At 34.2% G+C, this 19,309-nt stretch overlaps 1 protein-coding gene across 1 annotated transcript; it reads left to right on the top strand.

Moving 5' to 3' along the window:
- The first annotated feature begins 13,499 nt into the window (after positions 1-13,499).
- LOC116403803 (serine/threonine-protein kinase STY46-like) lies at positions 13,500-18,129 on the top strand. Its single transcript, XM_031885364.1, has 10 exons — positions 13,500-13,696; positions 14,024-14,159; positions 14,584-14,694; positions 14,868-14,918; positions 15,014-15,078; positions 15,432-15,505; positions 15,595-15,770; positions 16,612-16,707; positions 17,271-17,346; positions 17,845-18,129. The coding sequence occupies exons 2-10, from the start codon at positions 14,043-14,045 to the stop codon at positions 17,982-17,984; spliced, it is 906 nt and encodes a 301-aa protein (XP_031741224.1). The 5' UTR covers positions 13,500-13,696; positions 14,024-14,042; the 3' UTR covers positions 17,985-18,129.
- The last annotated feature ends 1,180 nt before the right edge of the window (positions 18,130-19,309 follow it).

Genomic DNA, 19,309 nt, shown 5'->3' with positions numbered 1-19,309 from the left:
TTTGAAGATATTGAGTCAAATCTGTAGTTATTTTTGCGGGAAGAAATGTCCTTTCTAGTTTGATTAGTCTATAGAACTAGATAATCATTTTTTTGCATTTTCTGTTTTCATCTTTCCTCTTTATATTAAGAAGATCGGTGGGGTTCTTTGTAGTTTTGATTGGTCGATTAAACTAGTTTTCATTCTATCATTTTCTTTATTGATCTTTTCCCTTCATGTTAAGAACGTCAATGAAGTCATATAGTTTGTATTGACCTGCTAGGAGTAGTTTATATTCCCTCTGTTATAATTTGCTAATGAGATTATTGGACTATAGTTTATGTTTCCTTCATTTTTAAGATTTCTTTATTCATTTCCTTTATGTTAATTGGACTGTTTACATGGGGGAATTGAATTGAGGGTTGAGGGAAATTAAGGGCTTGAGTGGATTGTTTTTCTGTGTATTGAGAAGAGAAGAATGAGACCCATATATAGTGAGCGGGGAGAGAGGCTCCAACGGTCATAATATCAATGACAAAAAAAAAAAAAAAAAACAAACCACTTAATTGTCATTGAATTCGAAACGGTTTTAATTTTGAAAAGTTGAATTTACAACAACGTTTATAATATAAGGAATAGTTTTAGTCAAAATGTGTATTATATTATTCCTCTCATTGCCACGCTTGACCGACAAACAGTGGTGGCGTGTCGTGTGGAGATATAAAAAAAACCTACTTTTATCTCCTCATCCATTCCAAAACTTGATTGGAATTAAATTAATGAGTTGGGTAGGAATATATAGAAAAGAAAATATCAAACAAATTTATTTTGAGTTAATGGGTCGTGTTAATATTTAATTTTCTACAAAGAAGCACTCCCTAAACAATTTAAGAATGAAGATGGGGTAGTTGATATTGAGTAGTTGGCAGCGTCGGATAAAAGTAGACATCAGAAACAATCCTACAATCCAATCTAAAAATAACTACAATTTGAATTCCAACGTTGATGTGATTTGATTTGATTTCCCCATTTATTTTTAATAATTATTCTTTTTTGTAATGATGGGATGTAAAAAAGAAAAGAAAGAAAAAAAGAAAAGAAAAAATTGGCAGGAAAAGCCAAAGAACAATCCTGTGATCTCTGTCATAGTTTTGACGTGTTGGTGTTTCCAACCTGAAATGGACGGCTGAGATTTTTTGATCGGACGGTGGAGGGGATCGGGTTACTTTGTCTTCTTTAGCCTCTGTTTCGTTGACTTTTTAATATTTATTTATATTTCTTGAAAATGTAAAAATGAGGATTTGAAAATGAAATTCCACACGTAACGTTAGGGGGAATAATTGCATGGCCTAAACAGTGAAACCCAAGAAATGGGACAAACTGAATGTCCAATCCCCCCCCCCCCTAATACCCTATCCCCTATTCCTATCACTCCTTTCACTTCCTTTTTTCCCTTTTCTTCATTTTGACTCTACTTTCTCCTAACACTTTACCAACAAAATCCATTGCTAAAAACTCACTTTTACAATTAACCCCCCTTGCATATCTGTAGGAATTAATTTTTAAAAATATCCTTCTTTTACTCTTCTTCTCTTAAAGTTTTAAAAATTTAGAAAATACTTATTTAACTTCCAAAAATATCCCTCTTCCTCTCTTTTTTTTTTATTAACTATTTCAAATAATTTGTTTATCTAAAATAAATACACAAATAAATTTGCACTATATCAACCATCAACTACAACATCACATTATACATTTTAGCTACATTTTAGCTACCTCAATGTATAATAGTAAATACATGCAACCTCTTAAATTCATGTTTGAAGTCCTTTCTAAAATTTGCCAACTCAACCTTCAAAGAAAAGAATCCAACTTTAATCCAAAATTAATTGATTTTCAAGCAAAAAGTTACCATTTGATGGGCACATCCAAAATCAAATAAAAAAAAACAAATGAAACTTAGTAAAGGTGGCTGAAACGGCTCAAATCCGGTGACTTACGCGTTACTCGGCTTTACTGGAAAAAAACGCACATGATTGGAGAGAGAAGGCATTGCATGGCTCAGACGGAGGGAGGTATCAACATACGTGTGAGGTCCTGATTGTGTTCTGCCTTACATAATGAGATTACATGCGACAATGAACTGACTACGAGGAAACTACTATGCGATGAAAGATGGTGATTGAAAAATTTTCAATGTAACTTGTGTTTCGTATTTTAGTTATGCGATGAGAAGTAACTACGTGATGGATTAGAAGACGATGTGAGCTTTCTTCATCTTAAATTAATGACGTCACTATTGTGTAAGAAAGCCGACAATTCATGTGACCTTTTTGCCAAATAAAAATTCAAGATAACGAAGTGACAATGACACGTGGCATGTTCTGGTATTGGCTGAGACTCACTGCCAAGTAAGAAATAATCATTCCAGCATGAAAAATCTCATTGGAGAGACTTATAAATAGGTGAAGTCCAACCATTTTTTAACCTGCTTTTACCCTGAACTTAATTAGGAAAGAATTGAGAGATTCATCACGAGCTTAAATCCAAAAAGGAAGTTCTTGACTAAAGAGTTAGGCGAAAAAGCCAGTTGATTGTGAGTGGTTCTTCCTCAAAATGTTTTAAAAAATAAAAGAATTTGTAATGTATTTAATTCCTTAAATGTGTTTCTACTGAAACCTTGAGTTGCATAATTTCCCTTATACTTTCCAATCCTTAAAATGCACGTGCTTTATAAATGAGTGGATTTAATATGGACTAAAATGATGTGATGAGATGATCTTTGATACCCTATGAGATGAGATGCCTCACACTTGCTATGTGTTCTGATGTGGGATGCCTTAGCTTTACTCTGTGATTTGAGATAAGATATTCAATTCTTGGTGAGTGGTCTGGAATAGAATGCTTCATACTTTCTATGACCTAGAACTATAAGAAATTTGTTATTTAGTGATAAAGTTTTAGAGGCGCAAGTAATTTGTGTCACTAAATTTTTTTATAAAGACACAAAAAAAATGTCACAAATATTACTAATAACAACATTTTTTTAATTTGTGCCACTAAAAGCACAACAATAATGTCATTAAACACTAAATAGTTTTACCGACAAACATGTATGTTAAAACTTTTCCAAATTTCCAAATTCTCAATTTTTTCTTTTTTCTTTTTAATTTTCCTTCAACCCCTTTTCATTAAATAATTAATAAAACAAAAAATCACTCTCCCTGCTCTCTCTCCATCTCCACGAGCGCCTAGGGTTCTCTCCTCTTCAACATTTCGACTACTACTTCCTTGCCTTTCCTTTTAGAGATCTCTTGTTTCTTCTCTCGACCACTGCTTTCTTGACTTCAACATCAACATCACTCTACGCCTGAACTACTCACTCCTCTTCCTTCTTTCTACGATCGAACAACTCACTTCTCTCGCTATATACATCAATGTCACTCTACGTCTCTCTAATTAATCATCACTTTCATATTCAAATTAATACTTTCATTCTTCTCCAACTTTTTCCCTTTTTAATCTCCTTCAGAGTAAGAATTGATTTGGTTGATTTTCATCATTCTTTTACTTGTTCGTTAATTCTTGAACTGAATACATTAAATGCTCAATTTTTGCTTCTATGGAGCCTACTTTGACCATTTCAATCACATTAAATTATGAGTTGGTTTGCTTGATTTTCACGAATCTTTTAGTTGTTTCTTAACTCTTGAAGTGAACACTATGAATGTTCAATCATTGCACTGATAGATCGTAGTTTGACCATTTCAATTCAATTAAATTATACTTAGTTTAATGTATCTCTTTATCTTGATAAATTAACATAGTTTGTCTGATTTCAAGGGAGTATGGGCTTCAGAGGTTGTATGGATTAATTTGTTAGATTTTTCAGTATCAGTTTTGGCTTTGGTTCTGTACTTTAATTCTAAGTTAGTCGTTGGTCTTGTTTTGTAAGCAATTCAATGCAGTTCAACTATAACTAATTACAAAGATTTAAAATTTTCTCTCTAAGAAAATGACTGTTTTTCTTTGAGAATTATATAATTTAATTCCGCATCCTTCTTGCTATAGATATCTTATATTATGTGTAGTTTTATTTTCCTTTTAACGATTTGTGCTAATAGTCTGTCAAATTTTTAATAAAAGTCTCCATCTGTGATGTATTCAAACAAGGATTTGAGTGGATATTGATAAAGCAGAGGGATGGTATGAATTGAGTGTAGATGCAATATAGGTGTAACGAGTCAAGCTCACAGCTTATCTTACATTTAAGATGGTAGCTATTTAATTGAAAGAAGGATGGAAATTGGAGGAAGAATTTTAGAGTTTGAGATTTGGTAGAGAGAAAATAATTTGGTACAGTTTTTGTAAAATAAAAAATTACCAAAACTTCAAAAGTTTCCAATAATTTAAATAATCCCATTAACTAACCTAATCACATGAAAAAAAATGCAATGTAATTAACTCACCAAATCTCAACACTTCACATTCCACTAACCACGAGTGGAATTTAGTAGGCTAGGTCTCTCCATCTTATGTTGTCACTTTTCCAACTAAGTGTTAGTGGGATTATCAAACAAAATGTTGTATTTTCTCAGTAACTTTAGTCTAAGGGCAATTTGATCATTGGACCATTCAAGTCAAAGTCAAACTTTGACTTTTTACCATTTTGTATTCGTCTTGACTAATTCTGACCTTCCGAGCATGAATATACATTCATTTTTCTAAAATTCAAATCATATTTGAATATAAAGTCGTTTACAGTTTGACTTTTCAAAGCCAAAAGTCAATATTTTGACTTTTTATAACTTTGACAATTTTCATCAATTCTAAGCTTTCGAATATGAATATGTATTCATATTTTTAATATTTAAATCATATTTGCACACAAAACTCTATCTCAAACTAATAATCGATGACTATACACATATATTCGTCGGTCTCTCTCTATTTACCTAATTCGTACAATTCAAATTATTTCATCATAATGTTCTAAGTTAACTTCATATGAGCTAGCAGGGAAACCTAATGGACCTATAGATCATGAGCTCCAACTATTCGAGATTAACTCGGTAAACCCTTTTATTTTGAGCTACTTAGCATTCATTAACTAACGGGTCATTCCACTAAAGTACCACTGATATGTCCATCTGATATAACCATGATCAGTAAGTTAATCCTTCACAAGTTGTTCATAATCTTGGCTGGGTCAAATATTGTTTTATCCCCAAGATTATATCTTGCTCCTTAAGTACCACTGATCCACTATTGAACAATTGGTTTAAGGTTCTACCTATAAACCCAATCCCTCTCAAGCCAATGAGAGGGTGAGTCCCCTTGTTTTAGACTTGGATTCAATCCATAAGAGAACAACCTTTACCCTAAAGCGAGTAAGAGTGAATTTCATCTTGCACCCTAAGGTCCTAGCCATCCATCATGTCCTACCCCTAAAATGGAAGGCTTATTTGGTCAGTGCCATTGAGGTGCCCTCACCTATGCAAATCTAAGGATAATTTCATGTGAATAGAAGTTCACAGTTAACTCGGGACTAAGATTAAGTTTTTTAGGTCATCACTTAACGAAATAGTTAGTTTTATACAGTCAACGATGTTATAACTTAAAGTGACTATTTCATGGTTCCAATCTTACGTAAACTCTTTACATAGGATGCCCCCATTTTTATGTCTCTACATGAACGATTCAAGATCACATCCTTTGTACTAACTACAAAGCGGGACCGCATCCATATTGTCCCAAGAATAAGACACCCAACATTATTCATACACTATTGAGCAATTGGGCTATATACTCGAACTTGAACCATATATGTTGATTTAAGTTCAAGTCTACACTAGATAGCCTCACGACCTTAGTTTAATTGGATTCAAGATTATAGTGTTCTACTTTTACTAGTAAGTCCTCAATAACCACTTTAGTGAATAGAAAATAATTTTAAACTCAAGCTACGAGTTTTAGGATATAAGTTCCAACAAATTCCCACTTGAACTAAAACTCATAGTATGAGAAAAGAACGTTGAATTTAACTATGAGAGAATTACTCATATAAGTACAATAAACATATGAATACAATAAACTAGGGTATACAACCAAATACTCTCTGACTTGTCTTAGTGCAAATGCCACACCCCACTCCGAGCACTTGCTTGCTCAATCCGAGATAGGGTGTGAAGCCAATCGACATTGCTCCCCTTCTGAACAACACTAGTTTACCCTGACTACTGATCCTTTACAATTCTAAACAACTTGAATAACTTAAGACTTATGCAACATAAACTACGAGAAACAAACTTAAACAAATTTCTTACATAAATTAAAAAGTAGTCGAGGTTAGATGCCGTTGATTACAAACTACAATTACAAACCAAACAGAAGTTAAATAAATACTTTTAACCTTACACAAAACCATGTACATAATAAGGATTTAACTAAACTAGAACTAACCCTTAACAACAGTACTATTAGTTACTTGGCACAACAAATTGAAGACATGGTCAGGCTCTTGGATCATGACCTCTACCTGGAAAGTTGAAAAACATTTGGAAAGAGTGAGCTAAAAAACCTAGTGAATGACGATTTTACAAAACATGCTTTCAAACGATTTTATTTTAAAACCTTGGCTTGTACACAAATAAACCATAAACATATCATTAAAACCTTTTTCTATCTTTTACTACTATACCACGCAAGTCACAAGGATGAAATCATAGACACTTTGGTGGCTCTCATTCTATGATACGATACTTATGAGACGGAAACTAAGCATTAGTAGTACTCTATCTCGCTATAGCTACAATGAGATGGAAACTAGGCATTCGTACAGTCACTCATCCTTTAAGATGGAAAACTAGGCATCTGTAGACCCTCATCTCATTAATTTTTCCTAGTGATACGAACTAGGTATCTACTGAATACCCTTATCAAAGAAACCTCTGTGCACATGATATATCCCCTAAAGAGTTGCTATATATATCAAATGGTATAACCTAAAACATGCTTAAATACTTTGGAAACTCATCATATACATATTTGTTTAATCTTGTTAACAAATACATCAATAAATATATGCTTATCAAATATTTATCAAATCTCATGCTTCAAAAACACTTTCTAAACGAGTATACTTAAATACTCATACATCAAAGCATTCTTAAAACATTTGTTAATAAATTACATTTAGAAATCAACTTTAAAGTCATTTTGTCACTCTCAAGCTATTGCTTGTAAGGTTTGAAATCTTATTTAATATATTCTTTTAGAAATCAATGTGTAACTCGCAGTTAGTAACTTAGACACTCGGTCTATAAATTTTTTTTATCTCCTCTTTGTTAGGATATTTTGTCAAATAAATTATTCTTTTTACGAAGCAATATTATTAAACTATCAACTCTTCCTATTATCTAGGAATCTTGGTAAGTTTGTTTCCTTTGATTATGGAAAAGATATCAACTTAATATATTATGAGAATATATATATATATATATATATATATATATATATATTAGAAGATTTTGGTTGTTTGGGTGCGAAAAAAATACAGAGAGTTTACGAAAAAAGTTTACGAGTTCACCCGAAGACAACCGAAAAAGGTGAAGAATGTGTTTGACCTTCTCACTTTTCATTTGGTATCAGAGTGGGTTCGATATATATGGTAACGCCAAGAGAAGGTGCTGCAACTACAAGACCACCCATATTGGATGAAAAAAAACACTTGAAGTTGCATTTGAGGGAACCTCTGTCAAGACCTCTCGTCTAATGCTGTTAACTACCAAGTTCGAATCTCTGAGAATGATGGAAGAAGAAATTTCAGAAGCAACGCTGGTTAGAAAAGTTTTACGATCCCTTCCCAAAAGATCTCATATGAAAGTCATTGCTATTGAAGAAGTACATGATGACTTGTTTGTTCCTCCACTCACATTTGAGATCACTTTAGTAGATAGAGTAGAAAGAAATGGTAAAGGTGTTGCATTTCGATCCATTCATAAAGATGAATCCATTGAGAAAGGAAAAGCGCCTCATGGCCAAGTAAACGAGTCAATTGCCTTGTTAACCAAGCAGTTCTCCAATGTGATCAAGAAAATGAGCAGTTCCAACACTTATGGATTGAATAATCGATTCCAGAATAACTATAGAAGTATTGAGTTTGATCGTTCGAATTCCAGAGAGTTTGATCGATCAAATACCAGAGAATCAGATCAATCAAGTAATAGAGACAACAGGTCCTTCAAATGCAGGGAATGTGGAGGTCATGGTCATTATCAAGTTGAATGCCCAACCTATTTAAGAAGACTGAAGAAAAGCTTTGGTGTTACCCTATCTGATGAGGAATCTAATGGAATTACTAAAGATGAAGTGTTTGTAAATGCATTCATCAGTATTGCCTCAACTAGTGAAAGAGACTCAAATTATCAGTCTGATGTAGACTTAAACTGTCAGTCTGAAGAGAACTTGTCCTATAATAAAATGAGATCACAGTGGGAAGAAGATACGACAGCTACAACTATTCAGAAAGAAAAAAATCAAGGATTAATGGAAGAAAATCAAAGACTTCTCACAGTCATATCCTCTCTGAAACTCAAATTAAAAGAAGTTTAAATAAAACATGAACAGTTGAAGAAATGTGTGAAGATGCTGAATTCTAGTACTGTTTGTCTGGACCAAATTCTATACAAGAAAGCAAAACTGTATTTGTACCAGCTAGTGATGACATTGCAAGAGGGAAATTAAGTCTTCAAAGACACGGCAAAATCCCACTTGCAGCACATACATGGTTATGTCACTTCTGCGGAAAGAAATGACATATTAAACCATTCTGCTATAGAATGATGAAGAAATGTAGGTATGAATGAAAATTGTCATCAGATTTGGGAAATAGATACCGCACACAGAAGCATCTTCATGAAATCAGAGCGTCACAGATGTTAAAAGGGTGTGGAAAATTAAGAAACATTCTGAGAAGGGACACATAGCATTTACTTCTATTCAAATGTCTCGAGAGGATTGGTTCTTTGATAGCGGATGCTCAAGGCATATAACAGGAAATCGATCTAATTTTTCAAACTCAATTGAATGCTCCTCAGGACATGTGACATTTGGTGATGGTGCCAAAGGAAGAATTTTATCTAAGGGAGACATTACAGGATCACATCTCTAATGACTGAATGATGTACGATATGTTGAAGGTTTCACTACAAACCTTATCAGCATAAGCCAGTTATGTGATTAAGGGTACCCTGTAAACTTTTGCAAAGAAAATTGCATAGTGACTGATGAACACAATAGTGAAGTTATGCGAGGAATTCGCCAGGCTGATAATTGTTATCATTGGTGTTCAAATCAACCTGATTCTTGTAAAATTTCAAGAGAAGATCAAACTCATCAGTGGCATAAGAAGCTAAGTCATGTCAGTCTTGTGACACTGGGAAAAGCGCTTAAACATGATGCAATTATGGGACTCTTAGTTCTGGATGTAAAGATATGGAAATTTTCAACGTGGAAAACTTATTTGGACTACCCGTAAAAGTGTAAGTGAATGTTATACGAGCAGAGTTCTTGAGCTTCTATATATGGATCTGATGGGTTCAATGCAACTGAAAGTTCAGGAAAGAAGAGATGTGTATTTGTTTGTGTGGATGACTACTTCTGCTTCACTTGGGTTAAATTTCTGAAAAGCAAATCTGAGACGGTTAAAGTATGCATACACTTAGATTGTAATCTACAACGAGAAAAAGGACATAATATAATAAGATTACAAAGTGATCATGGAAAAGAGTTTGAAAATGAAGAACTTGATCTTTTCTGTGAAAGTGAAGGGATCAGTCATGAATACTCAGCTCCTATAACACACAACAGAACGGGGTTGTTGAAAGAAAGAATCGTATGCTATAAGAAATGGCCAAAGTAATGCTGCATGCCAAAGATTTACCATTACGATTTTGGGCGGAAGCTATGCATACTACCTGTCACATTCATAATAGAGTGACAATTTGAACAAGAGCCATAGTGACATTGTATGAATTATGGAAAGGTAAGAAACCTAATGTGAAATACTTTCATATCTTTGGCAGTGTTTGTTACATTCTTGCAAATAGAGAATATCCTAGAATATTGGATGCTAAGTCTGACAATGGGATTTTTCTGGGTTACTCACCAAGTAGTAGAGCGTACCGAGTGTACAACACCAGGACTCAATCAGTAGTGGAGTCTATCAATATTGTTGTGAATGATAATGAGAAAGTTTCTATCAAACGACAAGATCATGAAGATGTTTTTCTAATACAAAACACTAAATTACCCACTGTTTTGGTAGTAGGTAGAGACATTGTTTCACATGCTATACCTGATATTCATGACAGGATGAACAACATTATCAACTCTAAATCTACTCATGAGACAATTGGTCTACAGTCAGGACCTCCAGTTCATGTGACTAAGAATCATTCCCCTAGCTGTATCATTGGTGATGTACAAAGTGGAGTCACAACCAAAAAGAAAGATCGGATTGACTATGCAAAGTTAATAGTGAATTTATGTTACGCTTCATCAATTGAACCAGGATCAGTTTTAGAAGCTCTTCGCAATGAATTATGGATTAATGCAATGCAAGAAGAACTTCTTCAATTCCAACGCAATAATGTCTGGACATTGGTACCCAAACTAGTTGATGTTAATATTATTGGAACAAAATGGATATTTAAAAATAAAACAGACAAACGAGGAGTTGTTACTCAAAATAAGGCACACTTAGTTGCTCAAGGGTATACTCAGATGGAAGGCGTTGAGTTTGATAAAATCTTCACTCATGTTGCTAGACTTGAAGCTATACGCTTGTTACAAAAGATCAAGTTGTATCAGATGGATGTAAAATGTGCATTTTTAAATGGGTATTTGAATGAAGAAGTATATATTGCTCAACCCAAAGGCTTCATTGATCCAACATTTTTATAACATGTGTACAAACTGAATAAAGCTCTGTATGGTCTCAAGCAGGCACCTCGAGCCTGGTATGAAAGACTTATTGAGTATTTATAGAAATAGAGATATGTTCGAGGGGGGATATTGTGATGCTGATTGGGCTGGTTGTTCTGATGATAGGAAGTTTACGTCCGAAGGGTGTTTCTTCTTGGGTAACAATTTGATCTCATGGTTCAGTAAGAAGCAAAACTCTGTCTCTCTATCTACTACTGAGGCTGAATATATTGCAGCTGGCAGTGCATATTATCAATTTATCTGGATGAAGCAAATGATAGGTGAGTATGGTTCGTCTCAAGAAACCATGATACTCTATCGTGATAACATGAGTGCCATCGATACTTCAAAGAATCTGGTCTAGCATCGTCGCACCAAACATATTAATATTCGATATCACTTTATTCGCGATCTTGTTGAAGGTAAAATTACTTCACTCACACATGTTTGATATGCCCTCCAGCTGACAGATATTTTCACAAAACCCCTTGACGAAGCTTCTTTTGTACATTTACGAGCTGTATTGGGTGTGTATTGACCGCTGGCTTGAAATTGTGTTTTTGTCTTATTGGTGTGGGCTTCTATACTGTGTATTCCAGCCCATTTATGGTTGACCCAATAGTAGTTATTGTAGAGCCATTTTATATTTGACAAGTTTGGAGTTAGGCAGGAATCATTTGTGTTTTGGAAAGAAGGTTTATCGATTCAAGAAACCACCGTGTTTCTCCTAGTTTCTTCTTGATTAAAATGGTGAGCACTAGGCGCGACTACTACCACTAACCCTCAATTCCTCCTCGTGATTCTACCATTTGTTCAAACATGCATGGAGGAAGAATGCGGGGTAAACAAGTTAAGAGAGCTCAAAATAACCTCTATGAACTAAAACCACATCCATCTCGCCTAGACATGCATGACATTCAACCACAGCTCAAAATTGCTTTTTCATCCAGAAACATAACCCGACTTTAAAAATTCATCTTATTTGACACAACTTCCTTCTAAAAAGTTGCTCTAAAACGCCTTAGATTTCTTACCTCAAAATTTTAGCTTCTAATTGCAAATGACAAGCTCTATAACCTTCTGGAAGTGCACATTGCTCGGGTTGTACTTAAAATTGACCTTCTCACCTTCTCTTGGTCCAGACGCCAAACTTCTCGATTCCAATTTACACAATAGCCTAGGTCTATAAACTAGACATAAATTTTGATCTTTTCGAAGTGATTCTAAGTAAATAGCACGAGTGGATTTTGAGAAACCCTAGTCTGAAGTTGCTTATTTGTAGCTATCCTTGCATTAAACTTTATTGACACCTTCTACTCATAGTTTCTACCTCATGCTTGCATGATTTAGTCTTAACACCACCTACTTGACACCTTATGCTAACATTTTCACACTTTAAACCAAACTTCCAATGTACAAACAAAATGTCTAGGAGTCCAAAACGTCCAACTAACCTCTATGACTTCCTCGTATACCATCTTTCAAAGTATAGCCTTGTCAAATACCTTATCTCTCACCTACTAATCTCATAAGTCATCTCGGATAGCCTTGACTTCTCATATTTAAGCTTTCTAATCTCACAAATCATCTCATCAAGCTCAATGTTTAATTCTTGCCACCTAGGCATCATATTCATGCCAATGCTAACCTCTAAATCATTCTTCTCATCTAGCAAGTCCAAGTTTGCCAAGCCATCCAAAATGCCCAACTTATCTTAGAGGTTATTTTTCCATGATTTTTGCCTCCTAGGTCATCTTCCAAAAGGCCTAGCTTGGAGATTTTTCAACCACCATTTGGTCGCCCAATGAGTGTTACTTAGAGGTTTTTCATGTGATTTTGACCACCATCTTAACCTCTAAACGCCTAGCATATTCTTCCTTAACACTTAGCCTTTTTTTTTTCAACTTTCCTTCCTTGATCTCATTATCCTTTATTTATGCTAATTCTAAACAAGTTCCAATAGTCTTAGAAATTTTGGGGTTTCACAATAGTGGCCACTGTCAATTCACATAGCATGTGGATCTAGGTGAAAAGAGCCATATTGTTGTCTTAGAATGTTATATTCATGAAGTTTTAAAAGACGTGTACTCATGTTTAATATACTTCTGATTCAATATTAATGAAGTATTGATTATTTATAAATGAGTTCTCATCTCTCATTAAATTTTTTTGTACATTCATTTCACTTACTAGATGTTCTATGTGTTATCTCGTGGAGAGGTTCACATAGAATGTCTAAGCGGTCATATCTCCCCTTAATCGCATTGAGTGACCACTAGAAGAAAACCTGTCTACTATGACTGTTATATATCTCAAAAAATGGATGGGAAAAAAAACTGTCACAAAATAGAAAATTTCGCGTTTTTGGCGGGAAAAGACGGAATTTTTCGGAAAACACTTTTCGCGACAGTTATTTAATGTCATAGAATGTTAGGGTTAAAAAATTTATTATTTTATATTTAAAAAATTAAATTTACATATTTATATTTTTAAAAAAAACCCAAATTCCCCAAAATTTTCCCCAAATTCTTCCTCCCATCCGCGTGAAGTCCCGTTGGCTTTCTCCCAATTCTGACCGTCTGAAGTCCCGTCGCCACCACCACCCCCTCCTGCCCGTCCGTCGAAACCTTCTCCACCAACCCGTCGCCACCACTCCCGTCTTCTCCAAACCTCTCCAATCAACCCGAAGCTTCAAATCGTGGGCGTCGGTCGTCACCCCTCCCCTCCGCCGGTAAGCTTCTCTTCCTTATCTCTTTCTCTCTCTCTCTCTCTCTCTATGAAGTTCTTCGTTGTCTCCATTGGATTGTTTCGTGAGTTTCAGTTTATCCCAATTTCATTGGATTGTTTCGCCGGTAAGATCTTATCCCAATTTCTCATTTCCAAAAGAGATGTCATGGCTAGTGCCGATTTCTTTGCAATCTTTAAAATTATTTTCTTTGTTTTAAAAAATTTGTGTAGGTTGGTGATGAAACATTTTGGTAGCTTACAATGTGTTTGATGAAATGCCTCAATGAAGCATTTGGTTGATTTTTGATTGATTTTTGTTCGTTCGAATTAGGAAATCAAGGCCAAAGGAGATGTCATGGCTATGGGCTGAAACTTTTTTCGCCTCTTTGCTTACTTGGAATCTGAATCCGTTCATCGTGTTTTCTCCGTCTTCTTGTATCATTGTACACTGCCGCTTTAACGACGGTGTAATTTTTCGCTAGTGCAATCCGATTTGAGAAAATATATTTTTCTTGAGTTATGCTGATCAATTACGTTTTACGACGCTTTGATCACGAGGAAATTGGAGCAGGATTGATGAAGAGGAAAAGTTTATCTTTATTTTTATGTTATGTTGATTTGTCCTTCTTGATGCTATACTTCTTAGATGTGGTTCTGAAGGAAAAGGAAAAATAATTTGTGGCTTGAAGCAGTAATTCATCATAGTAGAGAGGGTCATTATAGTTGGAGGAACTAATGTTCTTAGTTAAGCGTTTATGCTTTTGGTAACATTCTCATGTTTGTAGCACAACTATTTGAAGAAAATTAGTTGTAAATACCGAATATGATTTATTGGACTTAGCTAAATTTTTTATTATATGTGAGACATTCATAGCAGAAATTACCTTTCAGTTGACGTCCTTACTTTCTGAGATTGGGCTGAATATTCAAGAAGCACATGCTTTTTCAACAACAGATGGCTTTTCCTTGGATGTTTTTGTAGTTGATGGTTGGGTAATTGAGGTAATATAGTCTTCCAAGGCTTTTCTTTCTCATTTTCACACGACATTGAATGGGTTGTGGCAGGACATTGGATATTTTTTCAGTTCAGAATGGTCTTGATCTATTTTTTCTTAAAAAAATATTATTTATACCATCCATGAATTGATTTTTTACATGGAGTGTTGAAATTACAGGATACCAAGCAGCTAAAAGATATACTGGCAGAAGAAATATCAAAGATTCAGGTAGCTGCCAATATTCTTGTTAAAGGTTACATTCCTGAGGATGGTTATACTTCACCTCAGATGTTATTTGAATTCTAACTAGTTGAGTTATATAGAAAAGGCATCCTCTATTCACACCTTGCATTTTCCATATTGAGAAGCAAGAAATTCATATCATGAGGTATTTATATCACAGTTTAATTTTCCACAATGCTGCTATATGTTCTCTAATTCTTTCTATCTTTGTCTCTTGTATATATTTTCTTCTTATAAAAGTGATTATCGCAATTTCATAGTTTGCTAGTTTGGTTGTCTTATCGCCAAAAGGTGTTACATTAATCCTATAAATATTATTGGGGCATAGGTAGTTTTCACATTATTTATATCATTAGTTTATCTTTCTTCTTTAACATCGAAACTAATGTTAAGTTCAATTTACCTGGGTAAAAAAAGTACCTGTTGGTGGTCAACAATCTAGGCCTTCACTCCCTTAGTAGTTCATCCGTTTCACCCTCTTGTTTCTAAAATTTGTAGAAAACTTCGGCACAAGAATGTTGTCCAATTTATTGGTGCATCTACCAGGCCTCCAAGCCTTTTCATTGTTACAGGTAACCTAATTATTACACATTTTGTTGATATAATGCTGATGAGATTTGCCTATATTATAACTGTGTAAATTAATCTCCATGATTGTTAGAGTACATGTCTGGTGGAAGCTTACACGACTTTTTACATCAACAAAAGGACGTTCTTAGTTTTCCTTCCTTACTAAGAGTGGCAGTTGATGTGTCGAAGGGAATGGACTATTTGCATCAAAAGAATATCATCCATAGAGATCTAAAAGCTGCAAATCTTTTGATGGATGAATATGGGGTAAGAAGAAATAAAACTTTTGCATTTACTTCGTGAGTTGATCAATAAGACGTGCTTATTAACTTACCAAGTCATTTTGACACACTCTTCTGTTTCCTATTAGTTTTAAAAGCATGCTTACTGGTATTCAATTTGATGGCAATATTATGTATCTTCATTTCATAACCATTGATCTGTTGCTTACAGAATCATGTTGATTTCTGGATAGATCTAAAGACAATACTTGTAGTCTTTTCCATGCAATACTTTGTCTTTATTGGCCACTTTTATCTTTATGATCAATACCATATACCTGTCTAATTCTCAATGATTTATATGAATATGACCCTTTTAATGTCGATAACAGAATAATGAAAAGTACTGTACCAATCTTTGCAGCTATGCGTAATTGAGAGTGAACAGTGTAATGTAACCAATTATTGTTTTTCTTGGTCAACCCTGAATCCTTTCAACACTAAAATGTAATGTTACACGAGCATTAAAAGTTCAGTCACTGTAAAACTCATCAATTTTAGGAAGTTATTTTGGGTAAAAGTAGGGTAGGTGCAAGATTGAGCCGTTAAATATTTAAAAGTTGACACATTAAAATTTTAATGCCATTGCTCTCCACTGTAGGCTCTGAAGTACTTTTTGATTCCAATGATTTTTCTTCTATACAATAAATATCTATAGGCACAATCATTATTTGATTTTGCAGAGTAGCTAATATCAATTCTAGCTAAGTTATTCCCGGGGTCGCTTTCTTAAGTGTGCTTCCTTTATGTTTTTTATTTTCATTTAATTAACTTTTCATTAATTTGTTCTCTATTCCAGACCGATATTAAACCAAAATGTTTGACAGGTTATCAAGGTAGCTGATTTTGGTGTTGCTAGAGTGCTAGCTCAATCTGGTGTGATGACTGCCGAAACTGGAACATATCGTTGGATGGCTCCGGAGGTTAGTATCATGCAAATATATACTATTCACCCTATGGACATCAAGTGCTGCGTTGGCATTCATGAAAAGTGTAGATATTAGATTTCAACCAATGTGTAATGGATCAGATTTCTATGTACCTCATATTTTCATATTTTCATGGTCATATATGGTACACGTTCAGTTTCACACAGCACTAATATGGCTCGAACATCAATCCATTCCTAGGAAGTTTTTCAGATGTGCAATAGTTGTATTAAGAATTCTGGAAAGGAACTAAGAAAGAAGAAGAAACTTGTTTCTTCATTTGGATTGTCATTGATGATTTATTGTCGTTAATATACTTCAGAGTAGTTATTTATATAACTTTGGACTTGGAATCATAGAACTTTTTGAAGGCAAGTTTTCACAGTCTTGATAGCTCTCTATTTCAAGAGGAAATGATATTGGCATATCATTCACCAATACTAAAATATTATCCTGCATTTAGGTGCTTTGTTTGTAGATGCATTGCTATTCCTTATTGGGATGGTAGTTTTTCCTCCTTGTTTGTCTTCTGAATGTTTGTTGTTCGTGGCTGCAAGGTTATTGAGCACAAACCGTACGATCATAAAGCTGATGTTTATAGCTTTGGGATAGTGTTGTGGGAGCTGCTTACAGGTGTCGTAAATTATTTGGTTCTTGTTATTTGACCAATTTGTTCTTCATGCCAATTTGTTTTCAAGAATTTTGTTCGTTCTTTTATTTGGTTCTTGTTATTTGACCAATTTGTTATTCATGCCAATTTATCAGGTGTCGTTTTTTAATAATCATGTAGCTTTTATTTCATCTATTGAACATTTTAAATTTGTACAAGTGTCTTTCTATTGTTCATTTAGCTATGATGTACTATGTACCCCTTTTCTAGGGTCAATCTTGACCAAGGTCGAGGCCAAGTACACCTTTTTTTTTTAGTTTAAGATGTAAAGTTAGGAACTTTTTTTTACTTGATCTTAGCTCTAATTGAGGTTGATCATGCTGGCTTGGACTAGGGCTTAAGCTAGACCCCTTTTTGTTATTCTTGATTTAAATATTATGTTTCTTTCTTGTAGTCATCTTTAGTTATTCATTGACTGTACGTATGTGTTATGGATACTTATATTCATGTTGTCTTTGTAGGTTCAACTGGAGTCGACAACTTCATGAGTTTTCTTTCAAAGAACATTTCCAGAGACGAACATTCTCGGTTGGTCGTTTATGCTTCTGCAGAAAATCTTGTTAGATGTATTCTAATGCTATTTAAAATATTTTTTGATTAAGGGCTAGGATTCCGTACATGTGGATTATTGAAACTTGTATTAAGATGTACAAATATTATAAATTGTATTATAGTGTATGTATATTAAAGTGTTGGCTATTTTTTTGTACATTGGTGTGAAACTTGTATAAATTCAAATTTGTCATTCTCAGCTACATTATTGTCATTCAAATGGTTCGTGTAATGGTGGAGCTGCATGGAGAACAGGAAAAAACTATAGTATATCACAGTTTAAAACTATCACGATTGCAATATATTTGACTACAAAAAAATGTCGTCAATAGCAAAACAATGACATTTAATGTTATCGAAAAATTGTCACGATTGCACAATCGTTGACTGGAAAAAAAAATGTCGTCAATAACTAAACAATGACATTTTTACAAAAAAAAAACTATCGCGAATAACATATTCATGACAATTAATACATATCACAATAAATGAATTCTTGACATTTATTTAACTGTCGTTAATAAAGAAATGATGATAGTTATTGAATGTCATAAAATAGATTATGACAGTTATTTGATGTCGTTGAATGTTGATTAACGACATTTATTTCATGTCATAAAATAACCTATTGCGACAGTTTTTGAAAACTGTCGTCGAAGGACTTTCCATGACTCCCGCTTCTATGACTGAAAATAACTGTCGCGAAATTCGTTTACGATAGTAAATAACTGTTGTTGTAGACCACTTTTGTACTAGTGGACTTTAGGAACGCGGCGTGAAAAGATTGAGTATTTTTAGTCCCAAACTAAAGCTTAAAGAGTTTAGTCTTTTGATAAGGGCGGCCGAAGAGAGAGAAATTGAGGAATGTGAGAGAAATTTGGAGAAGAACCCACAAAGGTTTGTTTTCGAAGGAATTGTGAGCAATCTTCAATGATTTGTGGCGAGCTGACGAAATTAATTGGAATTACGATATAAAAATTTGAACTTTGGGACTTGGGCAAGCAACTAGGTGACATACTAGGTGTTCTATGCTAAGCGACATAGTTGTCAAAAGAGGATAGCATGCATTGAAGTAGGCAACATTGCAAGGCAGGATGAACTCGGTGTTAGGCATGCGTTGGGCAAAGTTAACATACACTATGAGGTCAAGAAGATATAGAGCAAGTCTACAGGACCTAAGGGATTTACCTTAAATGTAAGACTCGGGCCTGAATAGAAGGGTTAATTCCAAAATAAGTATTTTAGTATGGATTATGGGGAAGGTTTTGAAAAGAAAGTGTTTGAGAAGCTAAGTGTTTTATTGATTCACATAAAGTTAGGCCATGCGTAGAAGGAAGATGTGTTTTGAATGCTTGACTTTAAGAATAGGCAACA

The sequence above is a fragment of the Cucumis sativus genome, chromosome 5 (assembly GCF_000004075.3).
Source record: "Cucumis sativus cultivar 9930 chromosome 5, Cucumber_9930_V3, whole genome shotgun sequence".
Classification (NCBI taxonomy): Eukaryota; Viridiplantae; Streptophyta; class Magnoliopsida; order Cucurbitales; family Cucurbitaceae; genus Cucumis; species Cucumis sativus.
The sequence above is the reverse complement of the archived record's forward strand: the minus strand, read 5'-3'. Positions and strand labels throughout refer to the sequence as shown.